Genomic DNA, 24,251 nt, shown 5'->3' on the forward strand with positions numbered 1-24,251 from the left:
TTTTTTTTTTTTTGCGGTACGTGGGCCCCTCACTGCTGTGGCCTCTCCCGTTGCGGAGCACAGGCTCCGGATGCACAGGCTCAGCGGCCATGGCTCACGGGCCCAGCCGCTCTGCGGCATGTGGGATCTTCCCAGACTGGGGCACGAACCCGCGTCCCCCTGCATCGGCAGGCAGACTCTCAACCACTGCGCTACCAGGGAAGCCCTGTCCTCTTCCCTTTTATCATCTCCCCATCCATCCTGGTCTTTAAACTCTCTGAACTCCTCAGCAGGCGTGCACCGTACCTTGAGTGTGGTGGTCAGTTCCTCTTCAGTCAGCACCTCCTCCTGCCCAATCACAAATAACAAAAATGTGAATGTATTAGTTACTAACCAAGCCATGTGAAAAAGTAGGAATGGCTGGCATCAAGAACTCAAACTCTCTCATTTCTGTTTCTTTCTGCATGTTGGCTTTGTCCTTTCAGATAGGCATACTCCGTGTCCTGTGAGATAGCCTTACATATGTTTCAGACCTCATACATCTAAGAGGAAAGGAAAGTTCTCTCTTCCAGAATCAGTTGGAAAAAATCCAGAGACGTATCTGTATTTCTCTGGAAGAAAATCACTGTGGCCTAGAATGGGCAAAAGTATTAGAATTGGCCTAGTGTAGGTCACACCCAGGGTATGAGGTGGAGAGAAGTTTCTTTTCTCTTTTTAATAAAGATGGAGGGAATGTTAGATAAAAATGTGATCAGCTATGACACATTAAATACAATTTTTCAGTCTTTTACATGTGTCTTTATAGTTCTCTCCATCCCATATGAACTTTTCTTCTATTTCCCAAGCAGATAGATGAATTTTCACTGATTACATTTTCACTTGACTTCCTATGAATGACATCTTAATTTTATCAGTAAAAATGTCTCCAGATCACATTTCGAGATAGAAAACCCTCTTGGGAAGGTTCTTTTTTTTTTTTTTTTTTTTTTTTTTTTTGCGGTATGCGGGCCTCTCACTGTTGTGGCCTCTCCCGTTGCGGAGCACAGGCTCCGGACGCGCAGGCTCAGCGGCCATGGCCCACAGGCCCAGCCGCTCCGCGGCATGTGGGATCTTCCCGGACCGGGGCACGAACCCGTGTCCCCTGCATCGGCAGGTGGACTTTCAACCACTGTGCCACCAGGGAAGCCCGCTTATATTCTTAATATAGAATATGTAGTATATTTATATATACTGACACTCTCTATACATATACAGTACATGTACTGGTACATATAGATTTAGGTATTTAGAAATTGAAGCGATTTTACACTTAAGACACTTGTAAGTTTTCTATTCAGTTGCTATATCTTGTGTTAGGATTTTAAGAAAACTTTTAAATGATTTAAAAATGGTTTGTATTGCCATGTAAAGTAATGAATGACAAAGGTTCTGATTTGTAAGAAGATAAAGAATGCTTTAAACACAAGGTGCAGTTTTGGGTGGAGAGGATTTTTTCACTTAGAGTTTTGAGAAGCTGGAAAGGGGAAGTGGGATATGATGAGGGGAAACAAATTTAGTTATTTTTAGGTTAGGACAGTTGAGGAGCTGCAGATGTGAGGGGAGAAGAATTAGAACACTGTAGGTGATGGAGGACAGAGATGGAAAGCACAGAGAGGTATGGACAGGCCAAAGTAGCAGTTCAGCAAGAGGAGTATAAAGGAGAATTTAGATACTAGGGATGAGCTGATTCAGAATAACAAATTGCCTGGGGATCAGTAGAATTGGGTTCATTATATGGGCTAGGTAAGAAGCAACAGATGATGAGCCCACCATGCAGAAAAGGAAGTTTGCTTGGCAAACTAGAGACTGGGCCAGCATTTAAGGGTATGACTCCAAGATCAAGATACTTCTGAGTTGAAAATGTTGACCCAACACAGGGATTAAATAGGATCCTTGTTAGTCTCTTTTGCCTCTTGTTGCTGATACCATGTATGAAACCAGGAAGGACCAAAATCAGGGTAATTACTTTCAAGTGTGATCTATACTTTGTTATTCAGGAATAATACATTTCTTAGGAGAAGTATGGCTCAGCATAAGCACCATCTCTAAAGGTGCAGCTGGTGACTGTCAGTCACCTGGGCTCCCTAAAGCATGGTCTCTTGAAGGGAGGTCAGAACATGTGTCTCTGTGGCCACCACAGCAACCTTTGCTAACTAATATTTTCCAAACTGTTAGAGAAGTTCCAGAGAAGACTCTTACTGGCTTAACTTGAATCAGTGTCCTCTAAATCAGACAGTGTCCGAAGGATTGGTGTACTTTAGGTAAGCTTGGGTCTTGTGTCCATACCTGTGGCATGGGTAAGGTGGAGGGAGAATGGGAGTCAACTGCCACGAACTGAATTTGCCACATGAATGTGGAATTCTTTAACCAGAAAAAACAGTAATAGATGCTGAACAAGAAGGAGATAATACTATCTTTAATACTGCTTTCCTGTACTGAGTTATTTTTTGTTCGTTTGTTTTGGCCAGGAGACAGTGTAGAAGATGACTATAAAGGAAAACAGAATGAAAACTCTAAAGCAAACAGAAAGGCAGAGCCTGTTGTGTTTTTGTTTTTGTTTGGCTGTGTTGGGTCTTTGTTGCTGCACGCAGGCTTTCTCTGGTTGCGGCAAGCAGGGGCTACTCTTGGTTGCAGTGTGCGGGCTTCTCGTTGCAGTGACTTCTCTTGTTGTGGAGCATGGTCTCTAGGCACGTGGGCTTCAGTAGTTGCAGCACACGGGCTCAGAAGTTGCGGCACGCGGGCCCTAGAGTGCATAGGCTTCAGTAGTTGAGGTGCATGGGCTCAGTAGTTGGGGCGCGCAGGCTCTCCGGCGGGTGGGCTTCAGTAGTTGTGGTGCGCAGGATCAGTAGTTGTGGCGCACGGGCTTAGTTGCTCCACAGCATGTGGGATCTTCCCGGACCAGGGATCAAACCCGTGTCCTCTGCATTGGCAGGTGGATTCTTAACCACTGTGCCACCAGGGAAGTCCCGTAAACAGTTTTTTTTTTTGTTTTTTTGCGGTATGCGGGCCTCTCACTGTTGTGGCCTCTCCCGTTGCGGAGCACAGGCTCCAGACGTGCAGGCTCAGCGGCGATGGCTCACGGGCCCAGCCGCTCCGCGGCATGTGGGATCCTCCCGGAGTGGGACACGAACCCGTGTCCCCTGCATCGGCAGGCGGACTCTCAACGACTGCGCCACCAGGGAAGCCCCATAAACAGTTTTTAATACTAAATATCTTATGATATAGTTGTGCCAAATTTATGTAACTCTTTCCCTGTTGTTGGACATTTATATGGTTTCTAATTATTTGTGTAAGAGGATATTAAATGAGACTTTATTTTGTTGTCTTGGTGTTATAGTTCAGGCTCCAAAGTTGAGGACAATGTTTAACAATTACCTCTGTATTTTAATAAAGGCTGTTATGTTACTCTTATAGGACCTGCTGAGAGATGAGACTGCTTTTCACCCCCTTATTCTCTGTATATCCATTAATATACATATACATAGGTATATATATCCATTCATTTACATATGTGTATGTAAACGAATAAAGATTTCTTATAAGAGGGTAGTAGAAATGCTGTGCTTCTCCCTCATATCCACATATATCAGGAGAGGTTTATGAAAATCAGTCATAGAAATTGGGGTTGTCTACTAAAAAGGAGGATTGAGATTTCATCCCCAGTTTGAGGTTTGCTAATCTGTAGAAATGCTTGAGCTGTACACAGGGAGCGAGATCTGAGTAGATCCTGACTGAACTGGGCATGATATGGGAGTAGGCATGAAAATTGTTGCCTGACTTTTCTTTTCTTCCTTTCGCTGCATTGGGTCTTCGTTGCAGTGAGCAGGCTTTACTCTTAGCTGTGGTGCGCGGGCTTCTCACTGCGGTGGCTTCTCTCGTTGTGGAGCACAGGCTGTAGGCGTGTGGGCTTCAGTAGTTGTGGCACGCGGGTTCTAGAGTGCAGGCTCGGTAGTTGTGGCGCACGGGCTTAGTTGCTCTGCAGCATGTGGGATCTTCCCAGACCAGGGCTTGAACCCGTGTCCCCTGCATTGGCAGGTGGATTCTTAACCACTGCGCCACCAGGGAAGCCCTGCCTGACTTTTCTTGAGAAAATTCTGAAGGTTAAATCCTACTGGAATGGAGCAAAGAGAGAAAGCTGTATTGGGAGGACCTAGTACTTCTAGAGTTTGGAGGTGCAAAAATACTGATTTTTTTTTCCTCTATGGGCTAAATAAGTAGAACAGAAGGTAGCTGGGATAGAACTGTCTTATAAGAATGTTGGTTATAGGGCTTTTATTTTAGATCAGTTTTAGTTTTACAGAAAAAATGGAAGACAGAGTCTTCTCATATACCCCTAAACCCCTACGCCCAGTTGCCCCTTTTATTAACATCTTGCACTAGTGTGGTACATTATCAAAGCTGAACCAATATTGTAATTATTAACTAAAGTCTGTAGTTTACATTAGGGCTTGCTTTCGGTGTTTCACATTCTATGATTTTTGACAAATGTATAGTGACATGTACCCACCATTACAGTATTATACAGAATAGTTTCACCACCCTAAAAATCCCCTGGGTTCCACCTATTTATCCCTCCCGTCCCTTTCCACAAACTCCTGGCAACCACTGATCTTTTTTCCTGTCTCCATAATTTTGCCTTTTTCAGAATGTCATATAGTTAAACTCATGCAGTATGTAGCCTTTTCAGATTGGCTTCTTTCACTTAGTAATATACATTTATTATTCCTCCATGTCTTTTCATGGCTTGATAGCTCATTTCTTTTTAGTGCTAAATAGTATTCAGTTGTTTGATGTACCACTGTTTATTTCTCCATTCACCTACTCAAGGACATCTTGGTTGCTTTTAAGTTTTGGCAATTATGAATAAAGCTTCTATAAATATCTATATATAGGTTTTTGTGTGGACATAAGTTTCCAGCTCTTTTAGGAAAATACCAAGTGCTGGATCACATGATAAGAGTATCGTTGTGCAAAATTTGTATAAACATAAATTTTCAGCTCATTTGAGTAAATACTGAGGAGCATGGTTACTGCATCATATGGTAAGAGTGTATTTAGTTTTGTAATAAACTGCCAATCTGTCTTCCAAAGTGGCTGTACCATTCTGCATTCGCACCAGCAATGAGTGAGAGTTCTCCTTCCACTTCCTCTCCAGCATTTGGTGTTGTCAGTGTTTTGGATTTTAGCTGTTCTAATAGGTGTGTAGTGGTATCTTGTTTTAGTTTGCAATTCCTTCATGACATATAATGTTGAATCTTTTCATATGCTTATTTGCCATCTGTATATCTTCTTTGGTGAGGTATCTGTTCAGATCCCTTGCCCATTAAAAAATTTGATTGTTTTCTTACTGTTGAGTTTTAAGAGTTCCGTGCGTAGTTTGGATGCTGGTTCTTTATCAAATATGTTTTGTAGATATTTTAAACCAGTTTGTGGCTCGTCTTTTCAATATAACTGTCGTTTACAGAGTTGGTTTTAAATTTTCTGTCTTAAATTTGTGTATTTAAATTTACATGTTTGTTACCCTGTTGGGTGTAGGGTTTTGATTTGCTTGTTTATATTTTGAAGCTTTATTATATTATTTGAAAACTTTTATAATATAGCAGTTTTGGAGATCGTAGTTGTCCTTCCTGTCCATTGCTTTATATTTAAAAGATTTTGTACATCTGGAGATCAGATAACATAAAAAGGTCTATCATTTATTGAGCTCTTCTATTGTGCCAAGTTCTGTGCTAAATTCTTGGCATACATGTTGTTTAATCCTCCCTGTTTTTTCTGAAATAAAGATATCTTTTTTTTTTTTTTAGTAAGATAGAATTGAGAATGGTCTTTTTTTTTTAAATTAATTAATTAATTTATTTATGGCTGCATTAGGTCTTCGTCGCTGAGTGCGGGCTTTCTCTAGTTGCAGTGAGCGGGGGCTACTCTTTGTTGCGGTGTGTGAGCTTCTCATTGTGGTGGCTTCTCTGGTTGCGGAGCACAGACTCTAGGCATGTGGGCTTCAGTAGTTGTGGCACGCGGGCTCAGTAGTTGTGGCACGCGGGCTCTAGAGCACAGGCTCTGTAGTTGTGGCTCACGGGCTTAGTTGCTTCGCGGCATGTGGGATCTTCCTGGACCAGGGCTCGAACCCGTGTCCCCTGCATTGGCAGGTGGATTCTTAACCACTGCGCCACCAGGGAAGCCTTGAGATAAATATGTCTTATCTTCATGTCTTTCTTTTTTTTTTTCTTCTCTTTTTATATCCACAAATCTCTCTGCCCTCTTCATTTTTATATATTGCCCTGCCTCATACTTCAGAGATTAAAGCTACTAGCCTAAATCTTCATCTTCCCAGATTAAAATCTATAAACCTTTTTTTTTTTTTTTGCGGTACACAGGCCTCTCACTGTTGTGGCCTCTCCCGTTGCGGAGCACAGGCTCTGGACGTGCAGGCTCAGCGGCCATGGCTCACAGGCCTAGCCGCTCCACGGCATGTGGGATCTTCCTGGACCGGGGCACGAACCTGTGTCCCCTGCATCGGCAGGCGGACTCTCTCAACCACTGTGCCACCAGGGAAGCCCTATAAACCTTTTAACTGCAGCAACTTTCTCCTTTTTCTTTTTTGCAAAGACGACAGTTTCTAAAAGAACTGTTCTCCTCCAATCAAAGACTAGTCACTCCATTTGAGCTCTCCCCTTCTCAAATATTTTGTTCCTTTCCTTAAACCCTTTTGCCTCTTCCACCTTTCCTGTCTCATTAGATTGTTTATCTCAGCATGTAAAACTGCTCTGGTATTTCCCACCTTAAAATAAACCTTTCTTTAACACTATATTCTCTTCTAGCTCATTCCATTTCTTTAATTTGCTGTATGGCCAAACATTTTACAAAGAGTTGTCTATATGTGCTTTCTTCAATTCTTTTTAATTTCAAAAAAATATTTTTAATCTGTAGAATGAAAGCTCCCAAACATGGAAAAGGTAATGGAACGTAAAACACCCCGGATGGACATGCTGGGCCCAAGTGTATAGTGAAGAGAGGACAGTTTCATGAGGTGAATTCCCGGAGAACGTGGGATAAAGAGTGAGGGAGGTTACTCAACCACCGACACCTGTGGGAGCATCAGACTGAAATCCACAAGGCCACCCTCTCCACCCAGGAGAGGCCTGCCACCCGCCACCTCCTCCACTCAGTACTCATGCTGGTATGTGCTTAGTCATCTAGCATACTGGAGACACTCAATACAAGTCGGGTGTTGTAGGATTTCAGAATGAAAGAGAAATCATGAAGCAGTTGTACCAACAGGACCTGTTAAGGTGAGAATTAGAAACAGTTTGCCCTAGGGGCAGCATTTTTTTGTGCCAGAGTCAGCATGGGCCTTATGGGAGTGGGGAGGATGGACCTCTAAACTATGCCCTTGCAAAGGCTCCAGAAGGATGTCCTCAGGTGGTGAGAGCCGGCATTGGCACTTGAAGGAAGAAGGAGATTGTCAGACTGGTCCTCCTTCCAGGCACCTCTTCTCCCTCTGGCCCCCTTCCCCGGACCCTGCCCCACAACATAAACACATTCAGCTCCTCTTCTTCCTTGGGCTGTCCCATTACCATCACCATGTTCCTCAAGGGCAGGTCCTCCTGCCAGAGCAGGAATTCAGGGCCTCCAGCTAGCTCCAGATACCCATGACCAGATTCTACAGAAGCTCAAGCTGTATTACCCACAGCTCCCTGCCATGTGCTCCCTGCTTCACCTGGTTTTTGCTCCTCCCAGGAGACCTGATTCCGTGGTTCCTTGGCTGGGCAAACTGTACGTCCTGTCTCACCCTAGACATCTATGCATCCACATCAGACTCATCTTTCCAAGGCAAGCACAAATGATCCGCCTGGGGGAAGATCATCCATATTCCTCTGAGGACAGGAGTCCATGTTGATCTGTCCTCTGGTTTGAGGTACTCAAACTTAGTTCTTCCTGCATCTGATAGTCTGTCCCCTGAGGTGTCACTTGTCAAGGTAATTGATGAGCACCATGTTGGATCCATGTCTTTGTTCTCATCTTGTTTTTTTGCTCAGCAGCTTTCAACTCAGCTGAAGGAAAACATTCTCCTGAATATTTTCCTCTCTTAAGTCCATGATTACACATTCCCCAGGCTTTCCTTCTACCTCACTGGCTGCTCCTTTGTTCTCCCTTTGCTGGCTTCTCTTTAGGAGAGCCGTTCCTTGAAATGTTGGCATGCCCCAGGGATGGATTCTCAGATTTGCGTTTATACTCCTCAGGTATCCTCTTCTAGGTTCATGCTGTAAGTACTCTCTATACACCAATGACAAGTGTTTATTTCCCACCCTGACCTCTCTCCTGAGCTTTGGACTCCTACATCCAGCTTTCCCCTTGGTAGTTCCTGTTGTTCATCTAAGTGGCATCTCTAATGAACCATGGCTCTGTGGACCTTAGGGCTGCTTTCCCAGCATCCATCTCAATTCTTAAAATTCATTCTGATCTGATTTCTACACGACTGCCCAGCTAAAAATGCTTTTTAAAAATTCATCAAGCAATTCCATATTGCCACAGCTGTTTACTGGATACTTTTCTGACCTCATCTTTCTTCTTAGTAGCATGACCATGTTGTCCTCTTAAAACAGTCCTTTCTCTTGATTTCTGCAGTCTCCTGGCACGTTCAGTGTTACTTTTCCTTTCATAAGAGTATTTGGCATTCATCGCATGTGCTTCTCTTTCTTCGTCTTCCAAAGCAAGATAACCACAAAGCAAATTTAAAATAATGCAGGTATGCTCTTTAAACTTTTTTGTTAATTACTTGGTAAAAATGGTGCTTTGTTTCTGTCGTTTTTTCCCCCCATCATTTGTGTGGCTGAATGTTTTCCCATGTTCATGTTTGTCTTGTGTTCTTTCCTTGGTGAACTGTCCATGTTTATCTAATTGTGCTTTGCTATTTTTCACTATGACTTGTATGACTCATTCTAATTTGAATGCCATACTTTTTTTTTGGAGACTGCATTCTCCATCCAGGAGTTTGGAAGCAAATGAATATATTCCCTTTTAGGCATCATAGAAATTAATATTTGAACAATTCTGAAGACATAAGTATATTTCTAATATTTTGTATGGTCTTGGCAAAATCTTTCTATTTGTATATAATGATTGGCATATATTTTATTATTATTTTTTTTTTTTGCGGTACGCGGGCCTCTCACTGTTGTGGCCTCTCCTGTTGCGGAGCACAGGCTCCAGACGTGCAGGCTCAGTGGCCATGGCTCACGGGCCCAGCCGCTCCGCGGCCTGTGGGATCTTCCCAGACCGGGGCACGAACCCATGTCCCCTGCATTGGCAGGTGGACTCTCAACCACTGCACCACCAGGGAAGCCCTTGGCATATATTTTAGAAGCTATTACTTTAATTTCTGTGAGATTTAGTGATGGGACCTTTCTTTTCAATTTGGTTTAGTAACAAGATTTTTTGGAATGCAGAATTGAAAGCTCAGTAAATAGGTAATCTAAGAATACTCCCCTCTCCTCAGCCCCATTATTGAATCAGGTGCTATGACTCTGCCATGACCTTACTAGGTTAATTATATGTGTGATATTTTAATTTCTTAACAATTTTGTGAGAAAGAAAACGGTTAGTTACTATACTAATCTTAAATTTCAGCACATGTCTCAGTCTTAAAGTAGGGGCAGTAGTGAACTGATGATATGTTAATAATACCAAACTTACATGTGTTCTGGATTCAAGAATCTTTTTCATGCCTCTGTGCCCTTGTTTAGGCTGTTTGCTCTGCCTGGAATATCTTCTCTTACTCCTGCTTGGCAGGATTAACTCCATTCTGTGAGACTCCACTTGGATGGTCATATAAGATAGTGTTCCTAGTTGGATGGCATTCATATCCCTGACCATTCTGCATTGACATTTTCTGTTTTATATGCTTTTCTCTGTATTGGACTAAAATCTTCTTGAGTGCAGAGAACGTGTTTCATTTTCATATTCTAGTACATAGTACAATGTCTGTCATGTAATATACATTCAGTCAATAAGGGTTTGTTGAAATGAACTGATGAAATGAAATTAATCATGGCAGGTCTAGAAGAAATTGTTTAATACTTAAGATAACTGATTGAATGAGAACTTAGTACCTGTACTTTAACTAATGTGGTAATAGTTTATACCCAGAGCAAAAATGATCACATATTTTCCAGGTAGAGTAACAGGCTGGACTAGAGTGGGTGAGAGATTTACTGCTGGAGAAGAGAAAGAAACAGACAGTAGATCTCAAGGGTGTGATCTGTAGAGGAGAATTCTCTCCTGCATGTCCATACACGTCCGTCTTAAATATTATCATTGTTTTCCTGCCCCCTCCCCATTATCTATATACTTAAATCTCTACCAAATCTATCTGTTTTCCTATTAGTAGAAGTGAAAAGGAAAAATAAATAATGGTAGTAACCTAGTGGTAATAATACTGCAGTCTTGAGCTGCTCTAGAGGGTGTAACGTTCTTATTCTTCATATTTCTCAGCACCCATCCTAGAACATCAAATTGAAAAACAAGTTTGAACTTTCTTTTTAGGGGTACACAGTAAGGCATGAGTACCATGGATGGTGCCAAAGCTTCTGGAGGTCAAAGAAATCTTTCTTATATCACTTCTTCCTCCCAACCCTCACTGCCTATTGGGTGATAGAAGTAACTTTGATTCTCTGGAACATTTTGGTAGATACACTTCAACAGATAATATGTAATGCCTGTGTGTAATGTGATGTGAAAGCATAATACTTACCCTCAAGGTCTTTCCACTAGGGGGTGTGGGAGTTTGGGTCAATGAAACATGCACATATTGGGTTGGCCCAAAAGTTCATTTGGGATTTTCCATAACACCTTGCAAAAACCCCGAACGAACTTTATGGCCAGCCCGATATTATAAAGTATGTGCTGTAAACCTGAAAACAAAATCCTGTGGGAATTCTCAGTAAGAAATGATCAGTATCACAATCAGGGATGATAAGGTAGGGGATGGGTTGTTGGTGAAGTTGATGGGTTCAGGTGAAGAAAATAGGCAAAGGCACAAAGGTAAGAAACCACGGTCTGTTTTGTGAACCGTTAAGTCTAATTAAACTGTAATCTAAGGTTCAAGTAGGGTTGAATGGAAGATAAGTTCTAGGCCATATTAAGGAAGACCATAAATGATAAGTAAAGCTTTTTATTTAAGTAGGTAAGATGAAGCTCTGGGGGCTTCAGAAGTGATTTAGAAAGATGAATCTGCAGGACCACATGTAAGATACTACAATCTGACCTAGAAACTGGTATAGTAGTCCTGGCAAGAGATAACGAGGGCCTGAAGTAGAATGTAGGCAGTAGCAGTTGAAAGAAAGGAAATGATGTGTTGGCATAGATAGAATATAAGGATCATGTAAACGGATTAGGTGTAGGATACAGAGACTTGGAAAATATCTGAGGTGATGGAGTAATAATGTTATTAACAAAAGTAGGAGGAAGTAGTTTTGGGGAAGGTGGTGAGTTATAGATATACTGATACGGCACATTATACATGGTGAGGTGCCATGTAAACAGAAATATGGGTTTGGGAGAGATGGAAGTTAAGATGTAAATAGATTTAAAAATTCTGTGCTTGGAAGTGATAGCTAAGGAAGGAGTGAAATTTCTTTCTAAGGGTTGCAAGTACAGCAAGAAGAGTAGTCTGAAGACAGAGTCTTTGGGAACATCCCCTTGTAGAGATAAGAAGTCAGTATCATGAGGGAAAGTGAAGAAATAACAAAGTAGGAAGGATTAATCATTGCCTAGGATGGCTCTTGGCAATAAGTCACTTTATTCTATGTAAGAATCTTTTCTCATAGGCCTATTTGTACTTACCATAGCATACATTATAATATTCCTCTATAAGCCTATGATAATTTTCTCCTTCATCTAAATTTCTTCTTTTTTTCAGGAACTTAATCCCATTTAAATAGGAATATTAGATAACTGGGTTGAGGTGTCATAGTGCCTTTAATGCATGAACTATAACTGTGATAATTAAACTTGGTTGTAGCAAAAGATAAGAATATAGTCACAGGTGTTTACTTATCATACATTGTTTAAGAATTACAAAATAACCTCTATTACAGTGTTGTTCACTATTTCTTACATGTAAAATAAGATACTGTAGCTTCTCTATTGTCATTTATAAGGCTTCTAGGTTAAAGTAGCAATTTTGATATCAGTTTTATTTAAATAGGTTCTGTTTGCATTTATTCAGGTTTTTATTCATCACTTAGCTTTATAGGAAAACAATCTCAAACTTAGAATATGTGCTGCTGAAGCAAGCACAAAACTCTAAAACTTAGAGTATCCACTCTTGTAAAATTAGGTTCTTATAAAACCTTAGTGAATGTCCGAGGGTTGACTTATCCATACAGCAGACGTGCAGCAGCCTCAACACTTTAAAGCTTCATTTGGCGCTTAGAAATAACAAGAAAAATCTCTTGAGCCCAAAATCATTGTTTAAATAAGTGTGCAAATGTAAAATACATTTCAGAAGGATTAAAAAAATTGTTTTGGTGCTCTTATTCCTTACAAATATTCCTTGCGAGTAGTTGACTAGGACAGAGCACTTAAAGTTTGCTCTTTTGTATTAATGCATGCATTATGGTTTTACAAAGTAATATAGCTTTACTTTTTCTGATAACACAAGTATTTATGCCCAAGGTAAAAAAAAATAGACTATATTAAAAATCATTAAAAGACTCAAGTTATATTCCTAACATTCAGAGAAAACTTACGTTAACATTTTGGGCCTTTTTCTGACTTTTTTCTTGTGCTTACATTTATACACAGGCGCCTACAAAATTAGGATGATTGTGTTAAGGTACTTTGTAAACAGCTCTCTTTCAATTAGTTATTTTGTAGATATTTTTCCATATCAGTAATACATAACAATACTATTTTCATTACTGCATAAAGGTAGTATATGAATGTATTGTTTAATCAGTCTCATGTTTTTTTCTTTTTCACCATTAACTGTCAGTGTACATCCTTGTCTGTGTCTTTTTCTTATTTGACTGTTTTTCTAAGCTAAGTTTAGAAGTTTAGAGTCGTAAAGAAGTTTAGAGTCCTAAACGGTGTGGGAGAGGGGAGAGTGGGACATAGTGGACTTTGAACAGTTAATGACTACTCAAAGAGGTAATGACGTTTGTTAGATATAATGATTTATAGTATTAGAAAGTGGTTTTACATTCATTATCTTACTTGATGTTCACAACTGCTTAAAATATGACATGCTATAATGGTAGAACTGACATTAAGATAAAAGATTTCTGATTCAGACACTTGTGTACATTCTGCTGAACCATAGAGTCTTTCTGTAGAACTAGGGCAAGAAAATGGTGTTTGCCAGCAGTATAGAACATGTAACTTTACAATTGCTTTCCTTTGTGACCTTGGAAATAATCACTTAACCACTTTTTACTGTGTACTCTCCGTTTTTCAAGTAGGGTTTATGATACATGGCAGTTTATGTTCCATAGGGTTATAATACTTCAGATGCTTGGGAAGAAAGTGTCCTTTTATTACTTTTATTTTAATTTATCATTATTTATCATGATTATTACCATTTTATTTACTTCATCATTTTTATTTATCATTATTATTTTGTCATTATTACTTTAAACAGACATTTCTTTATAAATGCATTTTACATGTTAGAGTGAAAGGAGAAGAGGAATTCAGGAAAGTAGAAAAATGTACGCCAGAATTTACTCATTCAAATCAATGCTACCTTTCCAAGCAGTGACCTTGAGAAGCTATGTACTGTACTTGCTGTCATTACTCAAAATATCCATCGGATCTCATTTTTTACACAACAGCTTCAGGATTTTATTTGCATCTGTACAAAGATGAAACTATTCAACGTGAAAATATTAGTGAAGTCAATAATTTAGTTGTTGGGTTTACATGAATACTGATAACTAGTTTTCAAAGCATTTTACACTAGTGTGTGTAGATTCAGCAACATAATGGTTTTGATGAGTATTTTTGAAGATTAGATCGATAGAATGGGTTATCTTTGAAGTAATGATTGTTTGTTTGTTTTTCTAGTCAGCAGATAAGCAGCGAGCCCTAGAAGAAACCAAAGCCTACACCACCCAGTCCTTAGCAAGTGTTGCCTATCTGATAAATACCTTGGCCAACAATGTCCTGCAGATGCTGGATATCCAGGCGTCCCAACTTCGAAGGATGGAGTCTTCAATCAATCATATTTCACAAGTAAGACCACACTATTTTCCTATTTTGCCTATGAGGAACATGTAATAAACACAGGCTATCTGTGACGCTGGCAGCCTTTATTATGTGAGTTAACTCACATGTATAATTTGGAAAATACAAACTCAGTAGTAGGTTGTTTTTTGTTTCTATCTTTTTGTCTAGTGATTATCTTCTCTGTGATTTTCATAGGGAAGTATACTTTGTTTATTTTAAACATCTTTTTTAAAAAAAATTATGTATTTTTGTCTGCGTTGGGTCTTTGTCACTGTGCATGGGCTTTCTCTAGCTGTGCTGAACGGGGGCTACTCTTTGTTGCAGTGCGCAGGCTTCTCATTGCGGTGGCTTCTCTTGTTGGACAGCATGGGCTCTAGGCGCGCAGGCTTCAGTAGTTGTGGCACGTGGGCTCCAGTAGTTGTGGCACACGGGCTCTAGAGCACAGGCTCATTAGTTGTGGTGCAAAGGCTTAGTTGCTCCGTGACATGTGGGATCGTCCCGGACCATGGCTCGAACTCGTGTCCCCTGCATTGGCAGGCGAATTCTTAACCACTGCACCACGAGGGAAGTCCCTAAAACGCAGGTGGACTCCTTAGTTGTGGCACATGGGCTCCTTAGTTGCGGCTCCAGGGCTCCTTAGTTTCAGCAGGCAGCCTCCCTAATTGCGGATTGCTGGCTCCTTAGTTGTGGCACAAGGGCTCCCCAGTTGTGGCATACGATCTCTTAGTTGCAGCATGCATGTAGGATATAGTTCCCTGACCAGGAATTGAACCTGGGCCCCCTGCATTGGGAGCTCGGAGTCCTATCCACTGCACCACCATGGAAGTCCTGGGAAGTCTACTTTAATGGTTTCATTAAAATTCAGTTGTCAAGTTAAAATGATCGGCCTTGAGGTGAGAATTTGCCTGCTTTCTTCCAATTTTTACCGAATTTTACACTTAAAATGTGATAGCTTGATGACTTGTTTAAATGCTTTTTTCTGTTACCTCAGTAATGGATAGATTAAGTGACCTTATAAAATTATCTTTGTATAGAACTTAGAAAAAATTAATGTTATCCTTTCTCCATTGTAAATGTCATAAAGAAAAGAGAAAAAAATAGGAAAACAAACCCTTTCTCCACTACTCAAACTTCTGTTAATATTTTGGTATATGTCCTTTTAATACTTTTTTCTTCTAAATGATTTTTAAAATATAGCTGGGATTATACTATATATGGAATTTTGAGTTCTGCTCTTTTAACTTACCATTGCAACAAACATCTTCTCATGATGTTATAAGATCTTCATAAACATTTTCGATGGCTACATAATGTTGTATATATTTAGCATAATTTTCATAACCATTCCTATATTTTGGGACCATTTAAAATATTACTACAGTAAAAACCAATTTATAATTGCAAAATACATTTTAAAAATCATTAAAACAAAAAGATTTTGATCTGTCTGCTTCTCTTTGAAATCTTTGGAACTTTTCTATTTTAACTGTCTTGCCATTTGAGTAACTTGGTGGTATTCAATTCTGTTTTTAGAACTAAATGATTAGAATGCTTCTGGAATAAAAAGAGTTTTAAAATGTGCATATTACCTTTCTTCGTATATCTTAAAAGTTCAGGACTCCTCTAAAATTGACTAATCCATCAATTTTTCAAAATCTTGGGTTTAATTTATATAATTAAATATAGTCCACATAACCGAATCAGTTATGTAAGGTCTACCTTATGTTTCTTCTTTTTTTTTTAACATCTTTGGTGGATTATAATTGCTTTACTAAAGTGGTGTGTTAGTTTCTGCTGTATAACAAAGTGCATCAGCTATACATATACGTATATCCCCATATCTCCTCCTTCTTGCATCTTCCTTCCACCCTCCTTATCCCACCCCTGTAGTTGGAAACAGAGCACCGAGTTGATCTCCCTGTGCTATGCAGCTGCTTCCCACTAGCTATCTATTTTACATTTGGTAGTGTATATATGCCCGTGTCACTCTCTCACTTCATCCCAGCTTACCCTTCCCCCTCCCCATGTCCTCAAGTACATTCTCTACGTCAGCGTCTTTACTCCTGTCCTGCCCCTAGGTTCTTCAGAACCAATTTTTTTTTTTTAAGATTTCATAAATATGTGTTGGCATACAGTATTTGTTTTTCTCTTTCTGACTTACTTCACTCTGTCTGACAGACTCTAGGTCCATCCACCTCACTACAGATAACTCAATTTCGTTTCTTTTTATGGCTGAGTAATATTCCATTGTATATATGTGCCACATCTTCTTTATCCTTTCATCTGTCGATGGACACTTAGGTTGCTTCCATGTCCTGGCTATTGTAAATAGAGCTGCAGTGAACATTGTGGTACATGACTCTTTTTGAATTATGGTTTTCTCAGGGTATATGCCCAGTAGTAGGATTGCTGGGTCGTATGGTAGTTCCATTTTTAGTTTTTTAAGGAACTTCCATACTGTTCTCCATAGGGGCTGTATCAATTTACATTCCCACCAACAGTGCAAGAGGGTTCCCTTTTTTCTACACCCTCTCCAACATTTATTGTTTGTAGATTTTTTGATGATGGCCATTCTGACCAGTGTGAGGTGGTCCCTCATTGCAGTTTTGATTTGCATTTCTCTAATGATTAATGATGTTGAGCATCCTTTCATGTGTTTTTTGGCAGTCTTCTTTGGAGATGTCTATTTAGGTGTTCTGTCCATTTTTGGATTGAATTGTTTCGTTGTTCTCATATTGAGCTGCACAAGCTGCTTGTATATTTTGGAGATTAATCCTTTGTCAGACGCTTTGTTTGCAAATATTTTCCCCATTCTGAGGGTTGTCCTTTCGTCTTGTTTATGGTTTCCTTTGCAATACAAAAGCTTTTAAGTTTCATTAGGTCTCATTTGTTTATTTTTGTTTTTATTTCCATTTCTCTAGGAGGTGGGTCAAAGAGGATCTTGCTATGATTTATGTCATAGAGTGTTCTGCCTGTGTTTTCCTCTAAGAGTTTGATAGTGTCTGACCTTACATTTAGGTATTTAATCCATTTTTAAATTATTTTTGTGTATGGTGTTAGGAAGTGTTTAATTTCATTCTTTTACATGTAGCTGTCTAGTTTTCACAGCATCACTTACTGAATAGGCTGCCTTTTCTACATTGTATATTTCTGCCTCCTTTATCGAAGATAAGGTGACCATATATGAGTGGTTTTATGTCTGGGCTTTCTCTCCTGTTCCATTGATCTCTATTTCTGTTTTTGTGCCAGTACCATACTGTCTTGATTACTGTAGCTTTGTAGTATAGTCTGAAGTCAGGGACCCTGATTTCTCCAGCTCCGTTTTTCTTTCTGAAGATTGCTTTGGCTATTCGGGGTCTCTTATGTTTCCATACAAACTGTGAAATTTTTTGTTCTAGTTCTGTGAAAAATGCCAGTGGTAGTTTGAATGGGATTGCATTAAATCTGTAAATTGCTTTGGGTAGTATAGTCATTTTCAAAATGTTGATTCTTCCAGTCCAAGAACATGATATATCTCTCCATCTGTTTGTATCATGTTTAATTTCTTTCATCTGTGTCTTATAATTTTCTGCATACAGGTCTTTTGTCTCCGTAGGTAGGTTTATTCCTAAGTATTTTATTCTTTTTGTTGCAATGGTAAATGGGAGTGTTTCCTTAATTTCTCTTTCAGATTTTTCATCATTAGTGTATAGGAATGCAAGGGATTTCTGTGCATTAATTTTGTATCCTGCTACTTTACCAAATTCATTGATTAGCTCTAGTAGTTTTCTGGTGGCATCTTTAGGATTCTCTATGTGTACTGTCTTGTCATCTGCAAAGAGTGACAGTTTTACTTCTTCCTTTCTGATATGGAATCCTTTTATTGCGTTTTCTTCTGTGATTGCTGTGGCTAAAACTTCCAAACTATGTTGAATAATAGTGGGGAGACATCCTTGTCTTGTTACTCATCTTAGAATGGTTTCGGTTTTTCACCATTGAGGACGAATTTGACTGTGGGTTTGTCATATATGGCCTTTATTATGTTGAGGTAAGTTCCCTCTATGCCCACTTTCTGAAGGGTTTTTATCATAAATGGGTGTTGAATTTGGTCAAAAGCTTTTTCTGCATCTACTGAGATGATCATATGGTTTTTCTCCTTCAGTTTGTTAATATGCTGTATCACATTGATTGATTTGCGTATATTGAAGAATCCTTGCATTCCAGAGATAAACTCCACTTGATCATGGTGTATGATCCTTTTAATGTGCTGTTGGATTCTGTTTGCTACTATTTTCTTGAGCATTTTTGCATCTGTGTTCATCAGTGATATTGGCCTGTAGTTTTCTTTTTTTGTGATATCTTTGTCTGGTTTTGGTGTCAAGATGATGGTGGCCTCATAGAAAGAGTTTGGGAGTGTTCCTCCGTCTGCTGTATTTTGGAAGAGTTTGAGAAGGATAGATGTTAGCTCTTCTCTAAATGTTTGATAGAATTCGCCTGTGAAACCATCTGGTCCTGTGCTTTTGTTTGTGGAAAATTTTTTTTTAACATTTTAATTAGAGTATAATAATTAATAATAATTAGAGTATAATTCCTTTACAATGGTGTCTTAGTTTCTGCTTTATAACAAAGTGAATCAGTTATACATATACATATGTTCCCATATCTCTTCCCTCTTGCGTCTCCCTCCCTCCCACCCTCCGTATCCCACCCCTCTAGGTGGTCACAAAGCACCAAGCAGATCTCCCTGTGCTATGCTTCCCGCTAGATAGCTGTTTTTCATTTGGTAGTGTATATGTCCATGTCACTCTCTCACTTTGTCACAGCTTACCCTTCCCCCTCCCCATATCCTGAAGTCCATGCTCTAATAGGTCTGTGTATTTATTCCCGTCTTGTCCCTAGGTTCTTCATGACCTTTTTTTTCTTCCTATTTTAGATTCCGTATATATGTGTTAGCATACGGAATTTCTGGAAGCAATAGAATAGATAGAATTCGCCTGTGAGGCCATCTGGTCCTGGGCTTTTGTGTGTTGGAAGATTTTTAATTACAGTATCAATTTCAGTGCGTGTGATTGGTCTGTTCATATTTTCTATTTTTTCCTGGTTCAGTCTTGGAAGGTTGTGCTTTTCTAAGTGTTTTTCCATTTCCTCCAGGGTGTCCATTTTATTGGCATATAGTTGCTTGTAGTAATCTCTCATGATCCTTTCTCCTTCTGCATTGTGAGTTGTTACTTCTCCTTTTTCTTTTCTAATTCTGTTCATTTGAGTCTTCTCCCTTTTTTTCTTGATGAGTCTGGCTAATGGTTTATCAATTTTGTTTATCTTCTCAAAGAAGCAGGGTTTAGATTATTGATCTTTGCTATTGCTTCCTTCATTTCTTTTTCACTTATTTCTGATCTGACCTTTATGATTTCTTACCTTCTGCTAACACTGGGGTTTTTTCTTCTTCTTTCTCTAATTGCATTAGGTGTAAGGTTAGGTTGTTTATTTGAGATATTTCTTGTTTCTTGAGGTAGGACTGTATTGCTTTAAACTTCCCTTTTAGAACTGCTTGTTCTGCATCCCATAGGTTTTGGGTCATCGTTTTTTCATTGTCATTTGTTTCTAGGTATTTTTTGATTTCTTCAGTGATCTCTTGGTTATTAAGTAGTGTATTGTTTAGCCTCCATGTGTTTGTTTTTTTTACAGATTTTTTTCCCTGTAATTGATATCCAGTCTCATAGCATCATGGTTGGAAAAGATACTTGTTATGTTTTCAATTTTCTGAAATTTACCAAGGCTTCATTTGTGACCCAAGATATGATCTATACTGGAGAATGTTCCATGAGCACTTGAGAAGAAAGTGTATTCTGTTGTTTCTGGATGGTACAGTCTATAAATATCATTTAAGTTCATCTTGTTTTATGTATCATTTGAAGCTTGTGTTTCCTTATTTATTTCCATTTTGGATGATCTATCCATTGGTGAAAGTGGGGTGTTAAAGTCCCCTACTATGATTGTGTTACTGTCAGTTTCCCCTTTTATGGCTGTTAGCATATGCCTTTTGTATTGAGGTGTTCCTATGTTGGGTGTATAAATATTTACAGTTGTTATATCTTCTTGGATCGATCCCTTGATCATTATGTAGTGTCCTTCTTTGTGTCTTGTAGTATTCTTTATTTTAAAGTTCATTTTGTCTGATATGAGAATTTCTACTCCAGCTTTCTTTTGATTTCCATTTGCATGGAATATCTTTTTCTATCCCCTTACTTTCAGTCTGTATCTGTCCTTAGGTCTGATGTGCGTCTCTTGTGGACAGCATATATATGGGTCTTGTTTTTGTATCCATTCAGCCAGTCTGCGTGTTTTGGTTGGAGCATTTAATCCATTTACATTTAAGGTAATTATTGATATGTATGTTTCTATTACCATTTTCTTAATGTTTTGGGTTTGTTATTGTAGGTGTTTTTTGTCTCCTGTGTTTCCTGCCTAGAGGAGTTCCTTTAGCATTTGTTGTAAAGCTGGTTTGGTGGTGCTTAATTCTCTTAGCTTTTGCTTGTCTGTAAAGGTTTTAATTTCTCTGTCCAATCTGAATGAGATCTTTGCTGGGTAGAGTAATCTTGGTTGTCGGTTTTTCCCTTTCATCACTTTAAATATGTCCTGCCACACCCTTCTGGCTTGCAGAGTTTCTGCTGAAAGATCAGCTGTTAACCTTATGGGGATTCCCTTGTATGTTATGTGTTGCTTTTCCCTTGCTGCTTTTAATATTTTTTCTTTGTATTTATTTGTATATAATTATTTGTATATAATTTTTGATAGTTTGATTGGCGTGTTTCTTCTTGGATTTATCCTATATGGGACTCTCTGTACTTCCTGGACTTGAATGACTATTTTCTTTCCCATATTAGGGAAGTTTTCAAGTATAATCTTTTCAAATATTTTCTTAGTTCCTTTGTTTTTCTCTTCTTCTTCTGGGACCCCTATAGTTCGAATGTTGGTGCGTTTAATGTTGTCCCAGAAGTCTCTGAGTCTGTCTTTAATTCTTTTCATTCTTTTTTCTTTATTTTGCACTGTGGTAGTTATTTCCACTATTTTATCTTCCAGGTCACTTATCCATTCTTCTGCCTCAGTTATTCTGCTATTGATTCCTTCTAGAGAATTTTTAATTTCATTTACTGTGTTGTTCATCAGTGTTTGTTTGCTATTTAGTTCTTCTAGTTTCTTGTTAGAAATTTCTTGTATTTTCTCCATTCTATTTACAAGGTTTTGGATCATCTTTACTGTCATTACTCTGAATTCTTTTTCAGGTAGGCTCCCTATTTCCTCTACATTTGCTTGGTCTGGTGGGTTTTTCCCTTGCTCCTTCATCTATTGTGTATTTTTGTCTTCTCATTTTGCTTCACTTATTGCGTTTGGGGTCTCCTTTTCACAGGCTGAAGGTTCGTAGTTCCCATTGTTTTTGGTGTCTGCCCCCAGTGGCTAAAGTTGGTTCAGTGGGTTGTGTAGGCTTCCTGGTGGATGGGACTGGTGCCTCTTTTCTGGTGGATGAAGCTGGATCTTGTCTTTCTGGTGTGCAGGACCACGTCTGGTGGTGTGTTTTTGGGTGTTTGTGAACCTATTATCATTTTAGGCAGCCTCTTGCTAATGGGTGGTGTTGTGTTCCTGTCTTGCTAGTTGTTTGGAATGAGATGTCCAACCCTGTGGCTTACCAGGTCGTTGAGTAGAGCTGCCTTTTAGCATTGAGACGGAGATCTCTGGGAGAGCTTTTGCCGTTTGATATTACGTGGCGCTGGGAGGTTTCTGGTGGACCAGTGTCCTAAACTCGTCTCTCCCATCTTAGAGGCTCATGCCTGACACCTGGCTGGAGCACCAAGACCCTGTCAGCCACATGCCTCAGAAGGAAAGGGAGAAAAGAAAGGAAAGAAAGAAAACTAAAATAAAGTTATTCAAATAAAAAATAATTAAAAATAAAAAGAAATTAAAAAAAGGAAAGAAAGAAGAGGGCAACCAAACCAATAAACAAATCCATGAAAGATAACAAGCACTAAAAACTATACTAAAAAAGCAAAACCAAAATGGACAGAACTCTAGGACAAATGGTAAAAGCTAAGCTGTACAGACAAAATCACACAAAAAAGCATACACATACACACAAAAAGAGAAAAAGGATAAAAAAAGTATATATTTTTTTTAAAAAGAGAGAGTAGCCAAATCAATAAACCGATCTAGCAGTGATACTAAACTCTAGGAGGGGGGAAGATGGCAGAAGAGTAAGATGCGGAGATCACCTTCCTCCCCACAGATACACCAGAAATACATCTACACGTGGAATAACTCCTACAGAACACCTACTGAATGCTGGCAGAAAACCTCAGACCTCCCAAGAGGCAAGAAAGTCTCCACGTACATGGGTAGCGCAAAAGAAAAAAGAATAAACAGAGACAAAAGTATAGGGACGGGACCTGCACCAGTGGGAGGGAACAGTGAAGGAGGAAAGGTTTCCACACACTAGAAACCCCTTCGCGGGTGGACACTGCAGGTGGCAGAGGGGGAAAGCTTCGCAGCCGCGGAGGAGAGCCCAGCAACAGGGGTGCGGCGGGCAAAGCGGAGAGATTCCCGCAGAGGATCGGTGCACTCACCAGCCCAAGACGCTTGTCTGCTCACCCGCTGGGGAGGGCGGGGCTGGGAGCTGAGGCTTGGGCTTTGGTCGGAGCGCAGGGAGAGGACTGGGGCTGGCAGCATGAACACAGCCTGAAGGGGTTAGTGCGCCATGGCTAGCAGGGAGGGAGTCCGGGGAAAAGTCTCAACTTGCCGAAGAGGCAAGAGACTTTTTCTTCCCTCTTTGTTTACTGGTGCGCGAGGAGAGGGGATTAAGAGCGCTGCTTAAAGGAGCTCCAGAGACGGGCGTGAGCTGCGGCTAAAAGCGCGGACCCCAGAGATGGCCATGAGATGTTAAGGCTGCTGCTGCCACCACCAAGAAGCCTGTGTGCGAGCACAGGTCACTATCCACACCCCACTTCCGGGGAGCCAGTGTAGCCCACCACTGACAGGGTCTCAGGATCCAGGGACGACTTCCCCAGGAGATCGTGCGCCTCAGGCTCGTGCAACATTATGCTGGCCTCTGCTGCTGCAGGCTCGCCCCGCTCTCCGTATCCCTGCAACCCCCCCAACCTGAGTGAGCCAGAGTCCCCGAAGCAACTGCTCCTTTAACCCCGTCCTGTCTGAGCAAAGACGCCCTCTGGTAACCTACACACAGAGGCAGGGCCAAATCCAAAGCTGAGCCCTGGGACCTGTGAGAACAAAGAAGAGAATGGGAAATCCCTCCCAGCAGGCTCAGAAGCAGCGGATTAAAACTCCACAATCAACTTGCTGTACCCTGGTTCCGTGGAATACATGAATAGACAACAGATCATCCCAAATTAAGGAGGTGGACTTTGAGAGCAAGATTTATGATCTTCCCCCCCTTTTGTCTTTTTGTGAGTGTATATGAGTATGGTTCTGTGTGAGATTTTGTCTGTGTAGCTTTGCTTCCACCATTTGTCCAAGGGTTCTGTATGTCCGTTTTGTTTTTTTTCAATTTTTTTCTTATTAATTTTTTTATATTAATAACTATTTTATTTTATCTTTATTTTATTTTATCTTCTTTCTTCCTTTCCTCCCTCCCTCCCTCTCTCTCATAATATGGAAGTCATTCAAGTCCAGGAAGCACAGAGTCCCATACAGGATAAATCTAAGGAGAAATACACCAAAACACATATTAATCAAGCTGTCAAAAATTAAATACAAAGAAGATATATTAAAAGCAGCAAGGGCAAAACAACAAAGAACACACAAGGGGATCCCTATAAGGTTAACAGCTGATCTTTCAGCAGAAACTCTGCAAGCCAGAAGGGACTGGCAGGAAAAATTTAAGGTGATGAAGGAGAAAAACCTGCAACCAAGATTACTCTACCCAGCAAGGATCTCATTCAGATTTGATGGAGAAATTTAAACCTTTACAGACAAGCAAAAGCTGAGAGTTCAGCACCACCAAACCAGCTCTACAACAACTG

At 39.9% G+C, this 24,251-nt stretch overlaps 1 protein-coding gene across 11 annotated transcripts in view; it reads left to right on the forward strand.

Moving 5' to 3' along the window:
• ABI2 (abl interactor 2) overlaps window positions 1–24,251 on the forward strand; it is a 96,534-nt gene that overhangs the window by 16,508 nt on the left and 55,775 nt on the right. For all 11 annotated transcript variants that reach the window (XM_024738338.1, XM_024738345.1, XM_024738346.1 and 8 more), the window contains exon 2: window positions 14,083–14,250. In XM_024738338.1, coding sequence (XP_024594106.1) covers window positions 14,083–14,250 — 168 coding nt within the window. The remainder of the gene's footprint in view (window positions 1–14,082; window positions 14,251–24,251) is intronic.

This window comes from Neophocaena asiaeorientalis, unplaced genomic scaffold (assembly GCF_003031525.2).
Source record: "Neophocaena asiaeorientalis asiaeorientalis breed wild unplaced genomic scaffold, Neophocaena_asiaeorientalis_V1.1 scaffold258, whole genome shotgun sequence".
Classification (NCBI taxonomy): domain Eukaryota; kingdom Metazoa; phylum Chordata; class Mammalia; order Artiodactyla; family Phocoenidae; genus Neophocaena; species Neophocaena asiaeorientalis.